Source organism: Haliotis rubra, unplaced genomic scaffold (genome assembly GCF_003918875.1).
Source record: "Haliotis rubra isolate DU_JTF1 unplaced genomic scaffold, ASM391887v1 Scf95, whole genome shotgun sequence".
Classification (NCBI taxonomy): Eukaryota; Metazoa; Mollusca; class Gastropoda; order Lepetellida; family Haliotidae; genus Haliotis; species Haliotis rubra.
In genome coordinates, this window is record NW_025767690.1 from 203,877 (window position 1) to 223,426 (window position 19,550).

The 19,550-nt window shown below is 38.5% G+C and overlaps 1 protein-coding gene and 1 long non-coding RNA gene across 2 annotated transcripts in view; both read right to left on the reverse strand.

Moving 5' to 3' along the window:
• Positions 1–5,557: 5,557 nt before the first annotated feature.
• Positions 5,558–11,202, reverse strand: LOC124264879. Its single transcript, XR_006895282.1, has 2 exons — positions 10,218–11,202; positions 5,558–10,052 (listed from the first exon to the last, which is right to left on the reverse strand). It is a non-coding gene; the product is annotated as an uncharacterized LOC124264879 (long non-coding RNA).
• A 33-nt stretch (positions 11,203–11,235) lies between these two features.
• Positions 11,236–19,550, reverse strand: part of LOC124264876 (formin-like protein) — a 93,398-nt gene continuing 85,083 nt past the window's right edge. The window contains 6 exon segments of the mRNA XM_046699651.1: positions 11,236–12,270; positions 14,346–14,451; positions 16,576–16,680; positions 17,238–17,339; positions 17,973–18,145; positions 19,130–19,259. Coding sequence (XP_046555607.1) covers positions 12,164–12,270; positions 14,346–14,451; positions 16,576–16,680; positions 17,238–17,339; positions 17,973–18,145; positions 19,130–19,259 — 723 coding nt within the window. The 3' untranslated portion in view covers positions 11,236–12,163.

Genomic DNA, 19,550 nt, shown 5'->3' on the forward strand with positions numbered 1-19,550 from the left:
TTGTTGGGATAAAATATTTAGAAGTTTTAACACCAGCTGTGATGGTCAAGAAATTGAACTTACAGCGGATGTGCGTGCTCAAGTCAAGATACTGCACATGTACAGTGCTAGCTAGTGACACCATGCTGCAGTGTAGTGAGTGAGTTTTGTTTTACGTCTCTTTTAGCGCTGCAGTGTAGGATGGATACCCAAGGTTACCAGTGCTTGTTTTATCCCTGTAAGACTGAGTGCCAGGCAGGAAAACATATGGTAATATGAAGTACCGTGTTTTGATGTGATGCTGCAAGCTGAGTATTGAATAAATGACCTTCTATACTCTTTCCATTATCCACTATGATGTCGTCAGAGGCGACTAACAGGATCACGTGATCAGGCTCACTGATTTGGTTGGCACGTCATCATATCCCAACTCCATAGATCGATGCTCATGATTTTGATCACTGGGTTATGTGGTCCAGACTGGATTATTTACAGACCGCCCCTGTATAGCTGGAATATTGCTGAGTGCAACCTAAACAACAAACAACTAATGTGGTAAACTAAGATTTGGCACCTTCATTCATACCTCTCAACAATAAGAATTTGTTTTCGTCTTGTTTGACATAGTTTATGAGCCTGCAAGAGTAATGTCCCTTTGATTGCTAATGTTAATCTACAACAACAATTATGACGAAACACTTTGTGTCCAAAACTGGATTGTCTGGTCCAGACTGGATTATTTACAGACATCCGCCATATAGCTGGAATATTGCTGAGTGCAACGTAAACTAAACTCACTCACTCATTGATCAGTCACTGGATTGTCATGTCCTAACTTGATTATTTACAGAGAGCGAGTGAGTTTAGTTTTACTCCGCTTTTAGCAATATTCCAGCAACATCACGGCCGTGGACACCAGAAATGGGCTTCACAAATTGTACCCATGTGGGGATTCGAACCCAGGTCTTTGGCGTGACGAGCCAACGCTTTAACCACTAGGCTACCCCACCGGCCCCGAGAAACAAACCCTAAGAGATGCATGTCTCAGATGAACCACTGATGAAAATTCAATGCTCATGATGTCAATCACTGGATTGTCTGGCCATGATTAAAGCATTTACAGACTGCTGTTTTGGAGTATAACAACAATTAACAAACTGAAGAAAGTGACAACACAACACCATTTTTTATAATGTTTATGTATTTTTAATGATTTCAATGGCACATGTGGCTGTTAAAATCCAGTCCAGAGGTGATGAGCTATAATGTATATATTGTACAATATGACAGGTCATCTTGACCCACACACATTATTTTATGTTGTCATAACAATTACTTCTGACATTGCAGTGTACACACTCAATACCATGACTGAAGCTGAAATCCCCTTGTGAAAGACCTTAAAATCTTCAGTATCTATAATGAAAATGACGGGACCAGTTTTGTCTCTATCATACTGATGGAAAAAAAATCCAATGTGTCTTGTGTTTCCTGTCATCAAAATAGTGATTGGGTTGGGTCTTACATTACTTCAATCAAAATCACACATTGGGAATCAAACCCAGGTTATCAACATCAGCAAGCACTTATACCACAACACTACCCCACCACGCTTTAACGAAATTGCTGTGATAACTACCAAACTTCCCCAAATAAAATTAGTATTTGTTTGGTCATGACACTAAATCCTGGCAAAATCTGACTCTGTTGAATGCAAGAACTCGGCTTAAACTTTATTGGTTGGTTGATACTTCTGGTAATACTAGAGGAGAGAATAAATGCAACAAGGCTTGCGAGTATAGTTAATATGCTGTTCTCAGCAATATTTCAGCAATAACAGCGGGGGACACCAGAAATGGGCTTCACACAGTGTACAAATTGTGGGAATCGAACCTCTGTCTTTGGAATGACGAGTGAATGCTGTACCCACTAGCCTACCCCACTCAACAGTGTAAGGCTAAATAATATCCTCCTCACAGAGTTCTATGTATATTAAATTTGGGAGATTTAATTCTTTGAAGACTGGCACTCTTTTTGTATGAATTATGGAAGAAAATGTAATTTGGTATTTGAGCTGTAAACTCACAAAGACAAAAAGGAACAGTTCACAGCTGGGAAATGTGATGTCACATCAAACATTAAGTTTTCAAGGACAAGAGTTTCTTGGCCATCCTTACATGCAGCTTTTAGCAATGTTCCAGCAATATCGTGTAGGGGACCCTAGAAATGGGATTCATACAATGTACCCATGTGGGAATAGAACCAGGTGTTCAGTGTGATGAGCAAACGCTTTATCCACTAGGCTACCACCGCCCTTACTTTCCACAGGTATAGCAAGACATAATACTGATGAATGGTGCAACATATTTCACATTCAGATCCAGATTTGAAGCAGAGATGTTGGGTACTGTAATGATTCTGCAAATGTTGTGTGATCCTGCTTATTAATAAGACTGTCAATGAAAAATAATTCACAAATCAAAGATGAAATGGATTGTTTCTGAAAGCATTGTAACCCTAAATATCTTCTGAATTTAGTGCCCGAATCTTGATGTAGAAAGGCCTTTAACAGTGTATGAAATAAACCCAAAACCCAGGGCCCGTTTCACAAAGCTATCGTAGCGCTACGACTGTCGTAAGTCTATGCTACAGCATAGGAGGTACGATTCCTCCGAGAAAAGTTACGAGATCTTAGGCTTACGAGAGCTTTGTGAAACAGGGCCCTGGCCAACATCAGGGCTGGTAACTTCAAAATGTTACCAGCCCAAAACGGATTTAACCAGACCAGACACCAAGATATGGTGAATTTACTCCGATGTATGAAACATCTACAAGTTTTACCAGACCATCGGGCTGGCTAGCTGTAAATTTAGACCGTCCCTCAGAAATCTAGCCCGTCTCGGGTGGTCGGACAGGCCTTATTTCATACATTGCCTTTAACCTGAAGGTTAAGTGTGTAGTTGTTCAGAAATCACTAAGACGGGATTTCAAGCTCATTGATAATACTGAGGCCACTGCTTTAAGGTATATCAGCTCTCAAGTCTCTGTACAGCCGCTCTTAGCATAAAACAGCATTCATAAAGTTCATCAAGTCAAATAACAATCACATGAATCTAATTGAATAAAATAACCAAAGCATGTATAATTACAGTCAATTTACATGTGTTAAAAGAATCAAAGATTTCAACTCAAAACTTGACTTTTCCACACATAACAGAACCCTGCCAACAACAACCACTGACTACAAATTAACAATGTGAGTTTCGACGTGTCTTGTCACTGGGAAAGTGTACCAGTCCCTAAATTTAAAGCTCTTATAAATGTTGATGTGCTGGAAATTCACAACAAATTGAGCCTCAAAATGCTCTTTCATTAATTGTTTCGTAATTTAGAAGAATCCTAAAACTTAAAATACATGTAATAATGCCAGTTATTAGGGAAATACTTTCCAAATCCAGAACAGGAATGTGCCCAAAAGGCTGAAATCGGCTCTAAGAACATGGCTCTTGGCCTCACTTTCAGTTGTATTTACTGTTATCATATAGACCATTATTACCTGAGCTTGGCTGAACAGTATTCTACTGGGCGAGCTATGGACTAGTGGCTAACACTGCAAACTAATAATGTGACGGGAAAGGAACAGTTTCCCTGGTAACAAACACTTTGAGTGTGGTCAGCTAGAAAACAACAAAATGGGGGAAAAACAGTGACAAAGGTCTTGACCAATAAGATATATAAAAATCCACATAAAACTTTGCGTCTTGTGACAACACAACAACATGAGTCCTTCTAGCTGCTCTTGGCTCAACGGCTACCTACAACACATCCTAGCCATGGGAAGCAAATGCCGAATTATAGCAAGCATTGGCTGCCCAATATCTTTACAGTCAGCACGGGGAGGAGGGGATTAGACAAATCAGAGTCTGGACATCATGGACGTTCATCTCATCCCATCCCTGGCCCTACCACACAAAGTGATCTGGCTCTGTGATTGCCTTAAATCTTAGTTAATGAGAGTTACGATCATCTTAAATCTGTTAATAAGAGTTACGATCGTCTTTAATCTATTTTAATGAGAGTTATGATCGTCTTAAATCTATGTTAATGACATTTATGATCATCTTTAATATAAGTAAATGAGAGTTACGGTCATCTCAAATCTATGTTAAAGAGAGCTACGATCGTCTTAAATCTACATTAATGATAGCTGCGATCATCTTTTATATATGTTAATGAGAGTTACGATCATCTGTAAATATGATTATGAGAATTATGATCCTCTTAAATCTACGTTAATGAGAGTTACGATTGTCTTTAATCTATGCTAATGAGAGTTACTACGATCACCTTGGTTGCTTTGTACCAGGGTCCTGGACTCGACTAATACAATTTCAAGATCAGTAATTTCACTAAAAATTAATGAATATGGCAGCAAAATTGAAAATGGTTTAATATTCTGTTAAAAAAAATGTCTAAACCCTTCCTCCTTTCTATAAATACAAACACACTCAGCAGTTGAACAGCAACTTAAGCAAGACTCGGTCTCAATCAGTTACAAAGCACACCAGAATCAGCAGCAAATGACACTAAGGCCGACACTATAGAGATCTTAGTGTTCCATAAACACAGATTCCACGGTCCACAGAACACTAAGGCCGAAGCTATTGAGATCTTAGTGTCCCGTTAACACCGATTCCACAGTCCACAGAACACTAAGGCCGAAGCTATTGAGATCTTAGTGTCCCGTTAACACCGATTCCAGGGTCCACAAAGTACAAAGCATCAGCCAAAAGCCTTCAAGACTCAGGATCTCTGTTAACTTCTATCACTTCTTCATCTAGTGTTAGACAAATTGTGATGGAGGACCAATCAATCAGACATTCGTTAAAGATTCAATCAAGGGTTTCATTATGAGGAATATCTACTTAAAGTCACTGATACGAAGAACTTATTAACTTGATTTATTTCACCTTGACAAGCATTGAGCATCATGTTATGTGTGAAAAAATTCAACATTGTTCATCCATTAAAACCAAGCCTGAATTTGAGATCAGTGACACACCAACAATGTTGATGAAGCTGCAAATGGATGGCTTTTACCAAGTCTATCAGTGAGATGGCTGACTACAGTCCTTCAAAATAGGTCATTTCCTAGTTAGAACATATGGCTTCAGATTAATTCAGGTCACTTCTTCCCAGAACCATCCCTAAACTCTGACAACGAACCCCTGGATACCACACTCTGCAATGGTCACTCTGTAGCGGAGAACAACTTGAAATACATCACACATATAAAATGGACAGTTTTGGATTTCTTTGAATCGTCTTATTGTGTTCACTTTCCAACAGAAGTTATAACCACAAATTGAACAGGTATTCATATATGTACTGGGTGACATAATACCCTTGATGAATTAGGATGACTATGTGGTATCATTCAAATTGTTTATTTGTCAAAGTAAAAGTAAGATAATTAAAAACTTATGTAGCCTATATATATTCTAAACCAGGAATAGGATATTAATTTTCAATCCGAGCCCAAAGAGCCCACAATTTCTAGCACAGAATGCACTTCATTGATGAAACTGAAAATCTTTGTTAGAAAATGCTTGGCATCCAGTTGTCCCAAACTTCCTTAACCATGTTCAATTTAGCCTGAGAATTAGATCACTGAAGACTGACTGACTGAGTGTAGTTTTACGCCGCTTTTAGCAATATTCCAGCTACATCATGGCGGGGGAACACCAGAAATGGGCTTCACACATTGTACCCATGTGGAGATTTGAACAAGGGTCTTCGGCGTGACGAGCCAACGCTTTAACCACTAGGCTACCCCACCGCCCCAGATCACTGAAGAAGGCAAAATTCATACTAATATTCCATCCATTAATTCAGCAATAAAATGTAATCTTCAGGATTATCAGAGACAATTGTCAAATCTGGAAGACTTACTGATCTACGCCATTCAAAATATTTCTTTAAAAATTTCATCCTAAAACAGTTAAGAAAGTAGCATTCCTACCAGCAACTACATCAACGTGTCACTTCTCAAAAGGTTCAGCATTTAACCTACTATGCTGGACACCGTCGCAGAAAGAAATACCCTTGTTTTGGCAGTGCTTAAGTACAATACAGTCGGACTTGCCCTTTTCAAACATGCCCCTCAGACAAGCACACGGGATCATCGAGGAAAATAAAGACTGACAAAACAATGTGACTGGACAGTCTGTAAATACAACTACCAAGGAAATGATACAGTCCCTGACAAATGTACACCAATGTTAAAGACACACTGTACTTCATCAGTAGACTTCTATTCTTATTATGAACAGATCAGGCTTCTTTGGAATCGGTGTACAATTATTTTTTTAATTGAAAAGGAATTATCATTCAGAAATCTGTAAATCAAACACCAAAAGGTCTTGTTGCGTCCATTGTCTATCACAAAAAGGTCTTATTTCTGATGTTCAGCTGACTGATTTCCCTTTAGTAACCTCTCCGATGAGAGAGTTAAAGAAGTGACAGATCAAGTAAAACAATGTGCCTTTAAACACTGTTAACCATGCGCTTAGGCCTGGACACGGAATAAATAACTGACAGGCAGCTCACCACTCCAACTCCATAGTTCAAAGTAGGATGCTGAGCAACGACTTTGGCATCTTGGTGAAGCCTTTTAATTTTGTAGCATCTGATTTAAGCTTGGCCCCAAATGTTTCTTAAATGTCAATTTCCAAATTAACCTACTGTTGAGGAATGAGAAATAAAGGAAAAGCACAATTTAGTCAGTAGAATATCTTTTCGTACCATGAAATATTTGGAATATTTAGCATGTCAATCGTGTGAGTTGTTTATTTCTCTAAGACATTTTTAGCAGCTTGTAAATATAAGGTAGAGGTTGATATGTTTTGTTAAACTTCATTTTATGTTTTCAAACTTTCTTTCAGAAGCTTTTGTTATTTGTTTTGTAAACCAACCAAAAGGCACAATTTGTGAAGCTGACAAATGTTTCTATCCATTGTTACAATACTAGGTGTGTGTACATGTGTGTGCATGCATGTGTGCGCAGGTGTGTATGTGCATGAAAGTGCATGCATTGTGACAGAAATTTAGCACCAATTCTAAAGGAACCAACAAGTGCCCTATATCACTTTTGAGAGAACACCCACCAAGACTAGGATATATTTGTCTATCACATGGCAAGTATGTGTACAAGCCTTACCTCAAAGAAATGCATTATGTGTTATGAATAACAGTTGCAAAGCTCACAGGTGATATATATTTACATGTCTACATACCAATAAAAAAAAATATATATTAAACTGAACCGATGATTGATGAGCAATGTACAAATTTTGAGCACTATCTTGGCCTGAGCTATTAAAAGTCTATCATGATGTCAGGAATAAACTGGTTTTGAGATGGTCCCCATGTAACGCGTTTGACGCGGTGTTCTCAATTGCCAAATAAAAAAACTTTGGGCATCACAAATAATTCAAAGCAACAATTTTATTGGCCTTTTAGGCAAATCTTGTCAATGGTCCATAATAAATGGTAATAAAAATGGGTTTGTTTGCAACAAGAAAAAAACATGTTACGTAGAAATGAAAGTTGACAGTGGGATATCGTAGACAGAGTTGTTTTTCAATCATTATTCCTCATTAATGAAACTGTCTGTGTTGGAGTTTGCGTAAAATTATATTTGGATCTTATGAAGAGGGGAACATTGACAATGAGATGTGGAGTTTTTTCTACACGATCTATGATGCTTATCTGCAATCATCAATAACAACAGTTATCATCACAAGCCAAAATAGTCTTGACATTCAAACATCTAGAGTAGTTTACCAGCAAACAATTCTTTGAATTTCTGTGTATGTTTAAAACATGCCGATCAATCCGTAACCACTTATGACAACATAAAATCACAATAAACAGTCAGGTTATTGCCAATTCTTTTGCCGTATCAGATTTTCACAACAGCTTCATGTTGTAAAAACTATGTGTTTGTTTATATAAATGCATGTTTTAGTGTATATGTGTGATAGATTTCATGCAAGCCTATACCAATCTAACTTCTGCATCAAATTGACATGATTGATGGAAACCGACAACAGATACTTCACATTGCACATTATGAAATCGTATTCATGATTGATGACTATGGAGGTGAAATGGTCGAGCGGTTACCATGGAAACTACGACAGCGAGGTTTTAAAGCCAGCAACACGCACACTACATCAATAGTCCTGGATTATGTAAGCGCTACTTTTTCTAAAGGTGAAATGTTGTGAATACATACAAATGTACAATAACTCAGTAAATCTAGACGTCTATGTACATATTTATAAAATACATTGTATACAGATGGGGAATTACGAGAGGTTTGGGTGGCGACTTGCTTCGTAAAACACACAAATAAAAGCTATAAAAAATAAAACATAAATAGCTACACATGGAAAAAAAAGCAAGTTTAGGAACTTGTTGCTTGAGTTTATCACATTGTGGAGACCATGTCGATGCTAGAAGGCAGAATGTGGAGAAAATTTGTTTTATATTAATGAAACTTAGCTTATATTTCAAATAATGTACCCAAATTGTAGAATCTGAATTTATTAATTTTCAAAATCTTGAAGAAATAAATGTGATAACACTTTTAAGGACAGATTCCATGTGTTGTACCCTTCAACTTCAATTTAATTTAATTTTTATAGAATTTTAATTACTTTTAATTCTTTTCAACCAAAATACACTGGAAAAATGTTGGCTTTGTAATTGAAATGATTTAATTGTTATTACAAAGCCCTCCAGATTCTGACCTTCTTTACAAATATTCATGGATTTTCAAGCACTAAGAACATATTTGACAGTTGAGTACACATGGCAAACACAGCAGCAGAGTTATGTCAGACATACCGCATGTTCCTACACTTATATAAGACCAAAACTGATGAGTATCCATGGTAAGGGGCTACACAAACTTGTCCATCAACCCCTGATTATGGATCAGAATTAGTCAATCCATCTGGTTACAAAATTGTCATACCAACGTTTGCTAACAACAAACTTTTAATATGAATAATTCCGACCTTAATTAATGTTGAGGAGCATATACCCAATGTAAAAATACCATAAACTCACATTGGTTGATATGGATACTGATGAATAAGAAATATATTTATCCATGGTAATAGTTTCACTCATATGACTTCCAGCCCTAATCATGGATATTTACCAATATGCAGCCTTCTGATCTTATGTGTAGTCCAGATAACTGTTCCATTATAAAAGCATATAGGAACTAACCTATTACCATTTATACTTAACAACCATGCATAATAAACACGTAAAAGAAATGGAAAAAAAAAAAAATTGACACGGAAAATTGCACTTTGTGGCACAGAGACATGCCTGCTGGGTAATATGTAAATGAGGTCACAAGATGGGGACACCACAAGGCAACCAATCGACAGAGGCGAGGTGTTCTTTTAGAGCAAACAATAACATTGCTTCAAAAAATTTAAGTAATTCCTTGAGAACAGCTGTGAATCAAATGGAATTAACGAGACTATGATAAGAGATATCGGCTGGTGTTTCAAGGTGATTTGAACATAAGGGCCCCATTTCATAAAGTAATCATAGTGTTAGGTCTGCTTTAAGTTAATGTTAAAGTAAAAGAGTCTGGTACTTGTTGTGCTACAACTGCTTATGTGAAATGGCATCCGAGGCGTTATTCCAGAGAGAAAATCATATCCCCTTGACTGTTATAATCCCAAGTTAACATGTGGGAGATATGACTGTTATAATCCAAACATAAGAGAGTTATGACTGTGATAAACCCAAGTTAACATGTGGGATATATGACTGTTATAATCCTAACATATGAGAGTTATGACTGTGATAAACCCAAGTTAACATGTGGGAGATATGACTGTTATAATCCTAACATATGAGAGTTATGACTGTGATAAACCCAAGTTAACATGTGGGATATATGACTGTTATAATCCTAACATATGAGAGTTATGACTGTGATAAACCCAAGTTAACATGTGGGAGATATGACTGTTATAATCCTAACATATGAGAGTTATGACTGTGATAAACCCAAGTTAACATGTGGGAGATACGACTGTTATAATCCTAACATATGAGAGTTATGACTGTGATAAACCCAAGTTAACATGTGGGAGATACGACTGTTATAATCCTAACATATGAGAGTTATGACTGTGATAAACCCAAGTTAACATGTGAGAGTTATGACTGTCATAATCTCAAGTTAACACGTGGCAGTTATGATTGTCACTGTTATGATCCCAATTTAATATGTGGGAGTTATGACTGTCACAATCCCAATTTAACATGTGGGAGTTATGACTGTTATAATCCCAAGTTAACATGTGGGAGTTATGACTGTTATAATCCCAAGTTAACATGCACGAGTCATGAGTGTCAAAAAATTCTAAATTTCTTTTTGGGAACACTGTCCTGCTCAACACAATGTCAAACAGCAGACTTACCAGCCACACATCAAGCAACAACATGGCTTACTATGTAGCTGCAAATTTGTGAAATTATGTGTCAATACAGCTAAATTCTGGTAATAAGGGGACAATTGAAAGTATGACCTTCACACTGATTAGCTCATGCTGGAATCAAACCAGTACTACTACATGGCAAGCTAACACACTACCCGGAGGGCCAACCACATTGTGAGCAAATCCGAATACTATGTGTACACTTGAAACAACCACCTGTCCCAATACTGCCCATATAATGTCCTCAGAAGCATCAACAATATTTTGATTGTCACTCTCCATTATCTTCAATCCACACTAATTCAGAATATCCAGCGATATGAACAGGGAGGAGACTTGAATAGAGGCCTCTGTCAATTGAGCCAGATACACAAGAAGAATAACTTCAGTTTCTCTGTAATACAAACATTTCATTGGAAGACACGTTAAGCAAATGAAGATGAATATCACATGAAGACATGGCAAACTGTTACATTCAAACACAAGGACCAAACATTTAGGTATCATCGATGAAGAATTGCGACCTTGAGTTATGAGGGTCAAAGGTGATGAAAAGGTGAGGAGTTCAGATCGCAATTGAAGATGGTTTGAAGTCTTGGTAAAATTTCACAACTTGAAGCTTCGGTTTTCGGGCACAGTTGACCTTGACCTTCACAGATGGAAATTAACCGAGGCTGTCTTCTATCCTGAAGAGTGATAGCATATTCAGAATACACCAAAAATGGACATGTTTTATTAATGTACTTTTAAACCATTGTGATTTCAAGCACAGATGACTTGAAGCTTCAGTTTTCTGACACAGTTGACCTTGTCCTTGAGGGATGGAAATTAACCAAGCCCGTCCTCTACCCTGAATCATGATAGCATATACCAAAAATGGTTGAAATTCGACTAGCTGTAAAGCTTTAACAAAACTGGTCCGGGGGGCTCATTTCCATCCCTGACCATCAGCGTAACATAACTTCATGTTGTACAACAATGATTACAAGTCGTAGCACTGAACTACAGGCAGTCTGGACAAATGGCCACCGCATACTCGGCTATAATGATCCTGAATATCAAGTAACGCATGTAATGATTTGGTAACTCTGTAATCTCTCCGTCCGTCCGTGTTGCATGTAACAAGGAACTAGCAATAGCATTATGCAGTCAATGGCTTCAGTTACTTACACAAATAACAATTAACACAAGCAAGCCGCCGCCTGCTCGCAACATCTCCGTTAGAAATACTGCATGGGTTATCTCCCCTTCCACTTCTTCCACGTCCAATCTCTTCCGCTACACCAACCACGGAAACACAAATCCTTGCATCTTCCTGTGATCTACACATTAGTCAGTCTACTTTCTCTGTGGTTTGTCGATCTCTATCAGCATCTACACTCACTCTGATTGGACGTCACGTACACAAGCTGCAAATGCAACCTCCATGATCTTTTTAAAAGTACCTGGCACTATCTTGTGTTGCGTGAACATTGGGAAGATAACCCAGGCTGACAATTCATTTATCGTCCAACTTGGATAAAAGACATATTGAACTGTTTAAAATCTCTGTTCTCCCTTGGTCACCTGATGTTTTCAACATGAGATGGTGATTTCCAACAAGAGGGACAACCCTGGTGTGACGACTATCTCTTGGAGATAAAAATTTAAAATATCTCGCTCCTTCCTGTTGGGACCTGCATGATATTCTCCACGCGCCTTCTCTGACTTCGTCTCACGGCATCAGCTCTTCGATAGGGCTCGTTCTTCAAATCTGGAAATATAACAAAAATTGAAAAATACTTTCTCAATGTTTGTTTGCCTAACTTATATGTGAACACAATATGCTACAAGTTTGTGAACATATGTTACAAGAAGGGTCAATATGTATGCTAAACTGACACACTGGACACAGTACAAGGATACATGAACACAGTATGCTATAAGGAAATGTGAACTCTGTATTCTACAAGGAACATGAACACAGTATGCTATAAGAAGATGTGAACACTGTATTCTACAAGGAAGGAACATGAACACACTATGCCACAAGGAAGAAACGTTGAACACTATGCCACAAGGTACACACTATAAGAAGATTGAACCATTCTAGGAGGAACATGAACACAGTATGCTATAAGAACAGTGCTATAAGAAGATTGAACTCTATTATTCATGAACAAGGAACATGAACACAGTATGCAAGGAACATGAACACAGTATGCTATAAGAAAGTTTGAACTCTCTATTCTACAAGGAACATGAACACAGTATGCTATAAGAAAGGTTGAACTCTGTATTCTACAAGGAACATGAACACAGTATGCTATAAGAAGATTGAACTCTGTTCTACAAGGAACATGAAAGTATGCTATAAACATGTATTCTACAAGGAACATGAACATTGTATGCTATAAGAAGATTGAACTCTGTATTCTACAAGGAACATGAACACAGTATGCTATAAGAAAGTTTGAACTCTGTATTCTACAAGGAACATGAACACAGTATGCTATAAGAAGATTGAACTCTGTATTCTACAAGGAACATGAACACAGTATGCTATAAGAAAGTTTGAACTCTGTATTCTACAAGGAACATGAACACAGTATGCTATAAGAAACGTTGAACTCTGTATTCTACAAGGAACATGAACACAGTATGCTATAAGAAGTTTGAACTCTGTATTCTACAAGGAACATGAACACAGTATGCTATAAGAAGATTGAACTCTGTATTCTACAAGGAACATGAACACAGTATGCTATAAGAAGATTGAACTCTGTATTCTACAAGGAACATGAACACAGTATGCTATAAGAAGATTGAACTCTGTATTCTACAAGGAACATGAACACAGTATGCTATAAGAAAGTTTGAACTCTGTATTCTACAAGGAACATGAACACAGTATGCTATAAGAAAGTTTGAACTCTGTATTCTACAAGGAACATGAACACAGTATGCTATAAGAAAGGTTGAACTCTGTATTCTACAAGGAACATGAACACAGTATGCTATAAGAAGATTGAACTCTGTATTCTACAAGGAACATGAACACAGTATGCTATAAGAAGATTGAACTCTGTATTCTACAAGGAACATGAACACAGTATGCTATAAGAAGATTGAACTCTGTATTCTACAAGGAACATGAACACTGTATGCTATAAGAAGATTGAACTCTCTATTCTACAAAAGGAACATGAACACAGTATGCTATAAGAAAGTTTGAACTCTGTATTCTACAAGGAACATGAACACAGTATGCTATAAGAAGATTGAACTCTGTATTCTACAAGGAACATGAACACAGTATGCTATAAGAAGATTGAACTCTGTATTCTACAAGGAACATGAACACAGTATGCTATAAGAAGATTGAACTCTGTATTCTACAAGGAACATGAACACTGTATGCTATAAGAAGATTGAACTCTGTATTCTACAAGGAACATGAACACAGTATGCTATAAGAAGATTGAACTCTGTATTCTACAAGGAACATGAACACAGTATGCTATAAGAAGATTGAACTCTGTATTCTACAAGGAACATGAACACAGTATGCTATAAGAAAGGTTGAACTCTGTATTCTACAAGGAACATGAACACAGTATGCTATAAGAAAGTTTGAACTCTGTATTCTACAAGGAACATGAACACAGTATGCTATAAGAAGATTGAACTCTGTATTCTACAAGGAACATGAACACAGTATGCTATAAGAAAGATTGCACTCTGTATTCTACAAGGAACATGAACACAGTATGCTATAAGAAAGGTTGAACTCTGTATTCTACAAGGAACATGAACACTGTATGCTACAAGGTGAACAGGTCCACTTACCCAGCAGGATGTCCTCCAGTGCCCCATGGTACACCTCGTCCTTGTTGAGGAGCTTCTTCTCCCTGATGTTCCTGTTTCTGCTCTTCAGCTCGGACACCATCTCGGCCTGCAAATCAGCAACAGTTTTTATTATATATTTATTTTATTTTAAATGAGTGTAAGTACTTGGGGAACAAGTCTCCTTCAGTGGCAGAGACTCTGCAAACACTCTCTTACAGTGAGATGAGATCTTGGAAAAACTCTGCTACAGTCAGATGAGACTGTGGGCTGACACTTGGGAACATTCTCTGACAGCAGGGTGATACTGGACAACACTGCTGCAGTGGATGTGTGAATGTTGATGATTTATCCATGTGTACAATGTTTGACATTTAACAGTGAGTGAGTGAGTTTAGTTTTATGCCACTTTTAGCAATATTCCAGCAATATCACTCGGGGACCCCAGAAATGGACTCCACACATTGTACCCATGTGGGGAAATCGAACCCAGGTCTTCGGCATGACGAGTGAACACTTTAACCACTTGGCTACCACACTGCCCCAGACATTAAATAGAAGAGCCTATAAATTATCAAGCTTGGGTCATACGGACCAGTGGTCGATATCGTGAGCATCTATCAGTAGTTCACCATGGCACATGACCGACTATGTCTTACACAGACAAACAAATTGTCTCAATTCTGATAGAATATATCAAGCAATCTTATACTTTTGCAGAAAATGTCAACATGCTTGCAGAAGAATGCACAATATCACTGACAGCTACAATTGAGCCTCCAGGTGGTATCTCCGTCCATTATAATGTATAAATGATGTAGGCCACATTGCATCAGTAGCTTTCAGGAAAATTGATCAAACACATTCATTATTACAAAAATGTATGTGTGTGTGTGTGTGTGTGTGTGTGTGCTTGCTTGCTCAGGCAACAAATACATTTAAGCCAGCTCCTGTCTATCAATCAGCACATATACATATTCCAATGCTTTCTGCTTGGCAGCCATGTCAAATATGCAACCTATTGTGCAGCATCAGCACATTTCACATGGTGAAGCAGCCTTAGTCAAGGGAGACAATCTGCCTTCCAACCTGACCCTTAATTCAAAATCCCTGATTTTCATAAATAAAGTTTAAAGTGTTCCCAGCTATTACGCTTTATAAAGCTAAGGGAATGCCTGTAGTGACTTCGGTCACTGATGTCATTTGTGCAACCCTTGGACAAAGGTATGGTGCTTACAAACCAAGAATCATAATCAGGTCAAATCACAAATTCACACCAACATTCAGTGGATCCTAATACTACTAAGGGAGACAACTCTGCACAGAAAATCACATCACCTTATATAATAGTCCACAGCCCTCCTTACATTACAAAATCCCATGATTTAGATGACATCTACCATCTACAATAATAATCTAATATGATTCATAATTTCCAAAGGGTATAGGTGTGCTACAACTCTCTGCCTGTGTGATAAGGCCCCAGCAAGACCAGCAACCAGCTCCCTCTATCCTGCATCCATGCATTCAACACAGCAGCCAGTCCTCGTGACAGAAGCATGGCTACATACCTGACCTCCTGCTTCTCTAATAACGTTTCATGACCAGCTGTGAAGCAATATCCAAACATTCAACATACTGCTTGTGTTACAACTGTTTCAAACATCACTGCCATCAACACGGAGTTGGGTTTAATGTGGCTTTCAACAGAATTCCAGTTATGTCAATGCATGATGTTTTACACATTTACCATTTTTGTGAAACTCATGAACAAAGGTACAGCGCCAAGAATCTTGAATCATAATTGGGGCAAATCAGGATTCAAACCCGGAATGATGAAGACAAAACTCTGCACAGCAACTTGTGGTAACATAAATGACTTGGTCTCCGATACCCCCATCAGCACAGAAGATAGAGGTGAAACAAAATGGAGGTTACCATTTCTTTTTCTCAATTTCAAAAACTCTGCTTTTCCAAACAAACATTTACTGCAACAATGGATCGCTTCACCCCTATTCGCAACGGATATAATAGAAACTACTTATTTCATGCAAGAATATGTAATCGGATGTGGAGCAAATACTCAACCAACAAGCGTCTAAAAACAACAACCAGTTTCCACCACTGGACACCTGCTCCAAGTCAACATTTCTTTAACTCATCATCAGATAAAATAGTAGATCAGCAAGCATTATTGGAGCTGAAATCATCTCTGCTGGGCTGGAGCACCTACCTGAGTGGCCTTCTTGTCCTTCTTCTTGTTGGCCATGGGGGTGTTGGGTTCCATCATACTAGCACACTCCAGCTTCTTCCTCCGCTCATTGTCCAAAATACTTTGCTGTGAAGATGAAGAAGTAATGAAGTTACTGATTACAGTAAACTAAGTTACTGATTACAGTGAACTTGTGTTTAATGAACTAGTTGATGTAACAATAGTGAGTGAGTGAGTGAGTTGGGTTTTACGTCGCTTTTAGCAATATTCCAGCAATATCACGACGGGGAACACCAGAAATGGGCTTCACACATTGTGCCCATGTGGGGAATCGAACCCAGGTCTTCGGCGTGACGAGCCAATGCTTTAACCATTAGGCTACATGAGGACCTATGGTGAGAGACAGACAATTGTTTATTAGAGTGTCAGCAGTTATACAAACATCCAACTATGATTTTCATAAACTAAAATTAGTGGTCTCTTTGAGTTATTACAGAGATACTGTACTTCAATGTATCACAAGAACTTTTTGTTGTCAGTTTCTTCATAACAAGTAAGTGATATGGAGGGTGTATGAATGTCTCAAATTTGTTTAATATCTTAATATAAACAACACATGAGTCATGAAAATCAACGCAACATAAGTTGCTGAACAACAAGCATACACAAAACAATGAACTCACCTTGAAAGCGTTAACAAATCTGACAAATTGAGCAAAGAAGGTTGATGGGGCAACGGTCCTTGGACTTTCACCGAAATACTCCACTACACGCTTGTATGCATCCTAAAACAAACAAATTATAGTGATGATGATGATGATGATGAAGATGGTGGTGGGTGGGTGGATGGTTAGTGAGTTAAGTTTTATGCTGCACTCAGCAATATTCCAGCTATATGGCGGCGGTCTATAAATAATCCAGTCTGGACCAGACAATCTGATGATCAACAGCATGAGCATTGATCTCCGCAGTTGGGATACGATGACATGTGTCAACCAAGCCAGCGTGCCTGACAACCAGATGCCGTTAGTCGCCTCTTAGGACAAACATGATGATGATGATGGTAATGATGATGGTGGTGATGATGATGATGATGATGGTGGTGATGATGATGGTGGTGATGATGATGGTGGTGATGATGATGATGATGATGATGATGATGATGATGATGGTGGTGGTGGTGGTGGTGATGATGATGATGATGATGATGATGATGATGATGATGGTGGTGGTGGTGGTGATGGTGATAATGCTCATGATAAAGCTTATCAGATTGATTTATCGCATCAATAAAACTAGCCATTATATGATAAACAGGATATGACTATGGTTACTTAATTTAGACTATCATCATATCGACACAAGGTGACCTTACCTGTGTCTCTGCTTAACAAGCTCGATCAGCCTGATATACTCACCTGTGCAGTTTTAACATCAGCCAACAATTTCTTAAAGCGATCTTCTGAGTTAGAGAGGAAATCTTTGAGTATTGTTGGTGAGTCTTTTTCCTTTCTTAATGAAGCTTCACGCTTTGTCAGATCAAAGCCCTTTTCTAGTTCATGAATATCTGTGGTGATGTTCTCCATCGAAACTGAAACATAAAAAGGAACCTTAGTCTCTATGATGACACCAAACTATCAAAAGTGACTTCGAATGGAAATCCACAGAGTCCTGTACATCTTTTCCCTGAAAGAATGTAAATGCAATACAAATATCTGCCCAATAAACACTTATTTGAATACAAAAGACACAGATTTATCCTGTTTTCTGAAGATCTATGGACCTTTTATCTACATGTGATGGGAGTTTATCATATTCAGAGCTACAAAATATGATACACTCTGCTTAGACAACCCCCAATCTGTCTCTCCCATCAACTGCATGGCCTGCCCAGATAAACCTCCCAGCCTGCCTTTAACAATTATACTGCTCTGCTTAGACAACACCCAATCTGTCTCTCCCATCAACTGCATGCTCTGCCCAGATAAACCTCTCAACCTGCCTTCAACAATTATATGCTCTGCTTAAACAACCCCCAATCTGTCTCTCCCATCAACTGCATGGACTGCCCAGATAAACCTCCCAACCTGACTTTAACAATTATACGCTCTGCTTAGACAACACCCAATCTGTCTCTCCCATCAACTGCATGGTCTTGCCCAGATAAACCTCCCAGCCTGCCTTTAACAATTATATGCTCTGCTTAGACAACCCCCAATCTGTCTCTCCCATCAACTGCATGCTCTGCCCAGATAAACCTCTCAACCTGCCTTCAACAATTATATGCCCTGCTTAGACAACCCCCAATCTGTCTCTCCCATCAAGGACATCCTCTGTCACCCCCAATCTGTCTCTCCCATCAAGGACATCCTCTGTCCAGACATACCACTCAACCTGCTTCTTCTAATGCATTCAAGGATAAGCTCCTCCCTTCAAGGGCGTGTTCTGCTTAGAGAAACCTCAACCTGTGTCTTCACCATGGACATGCTCTACTTAGACAAACCCCCAACCACCAAGGATGTGATTACATATCAGTTTGACATGTAACTTGCTACTAACTGCATGTCAGTCTCACCTACGGCTGCCTTGTCTATGAACCTGAGCTCGGTGTCGAAGTTCATGAGATCCGGGAACTTCTCCTGTATCGTCATCACCAGGAAGTGCATGAGAGTGACCTTCTTGTCCCCAGACTTGGTGTCCACCAGCTGAAAACACAATCACACCAATGAAGAGGAACACAATAAATGCCACATTCAACAATCAATATAGATCAAGGCTATTACATTCCTACAGATTACCATCACTTAATCAAGGCCAATCAAGAATAACCCTTCCCTACCCATTATCTATCTGGATTCTTAGTCATTATGTGTAATCAAAACTATCAAGTGAGTTTGTTCAAACTTGCTTCTGTTCACCCTGCAGAAAATGGGTACCTGGTGGGATAAGTCATGTGACTATTTACCTTCTAGCGCCTCACAGGCAGCTTTGGTTAT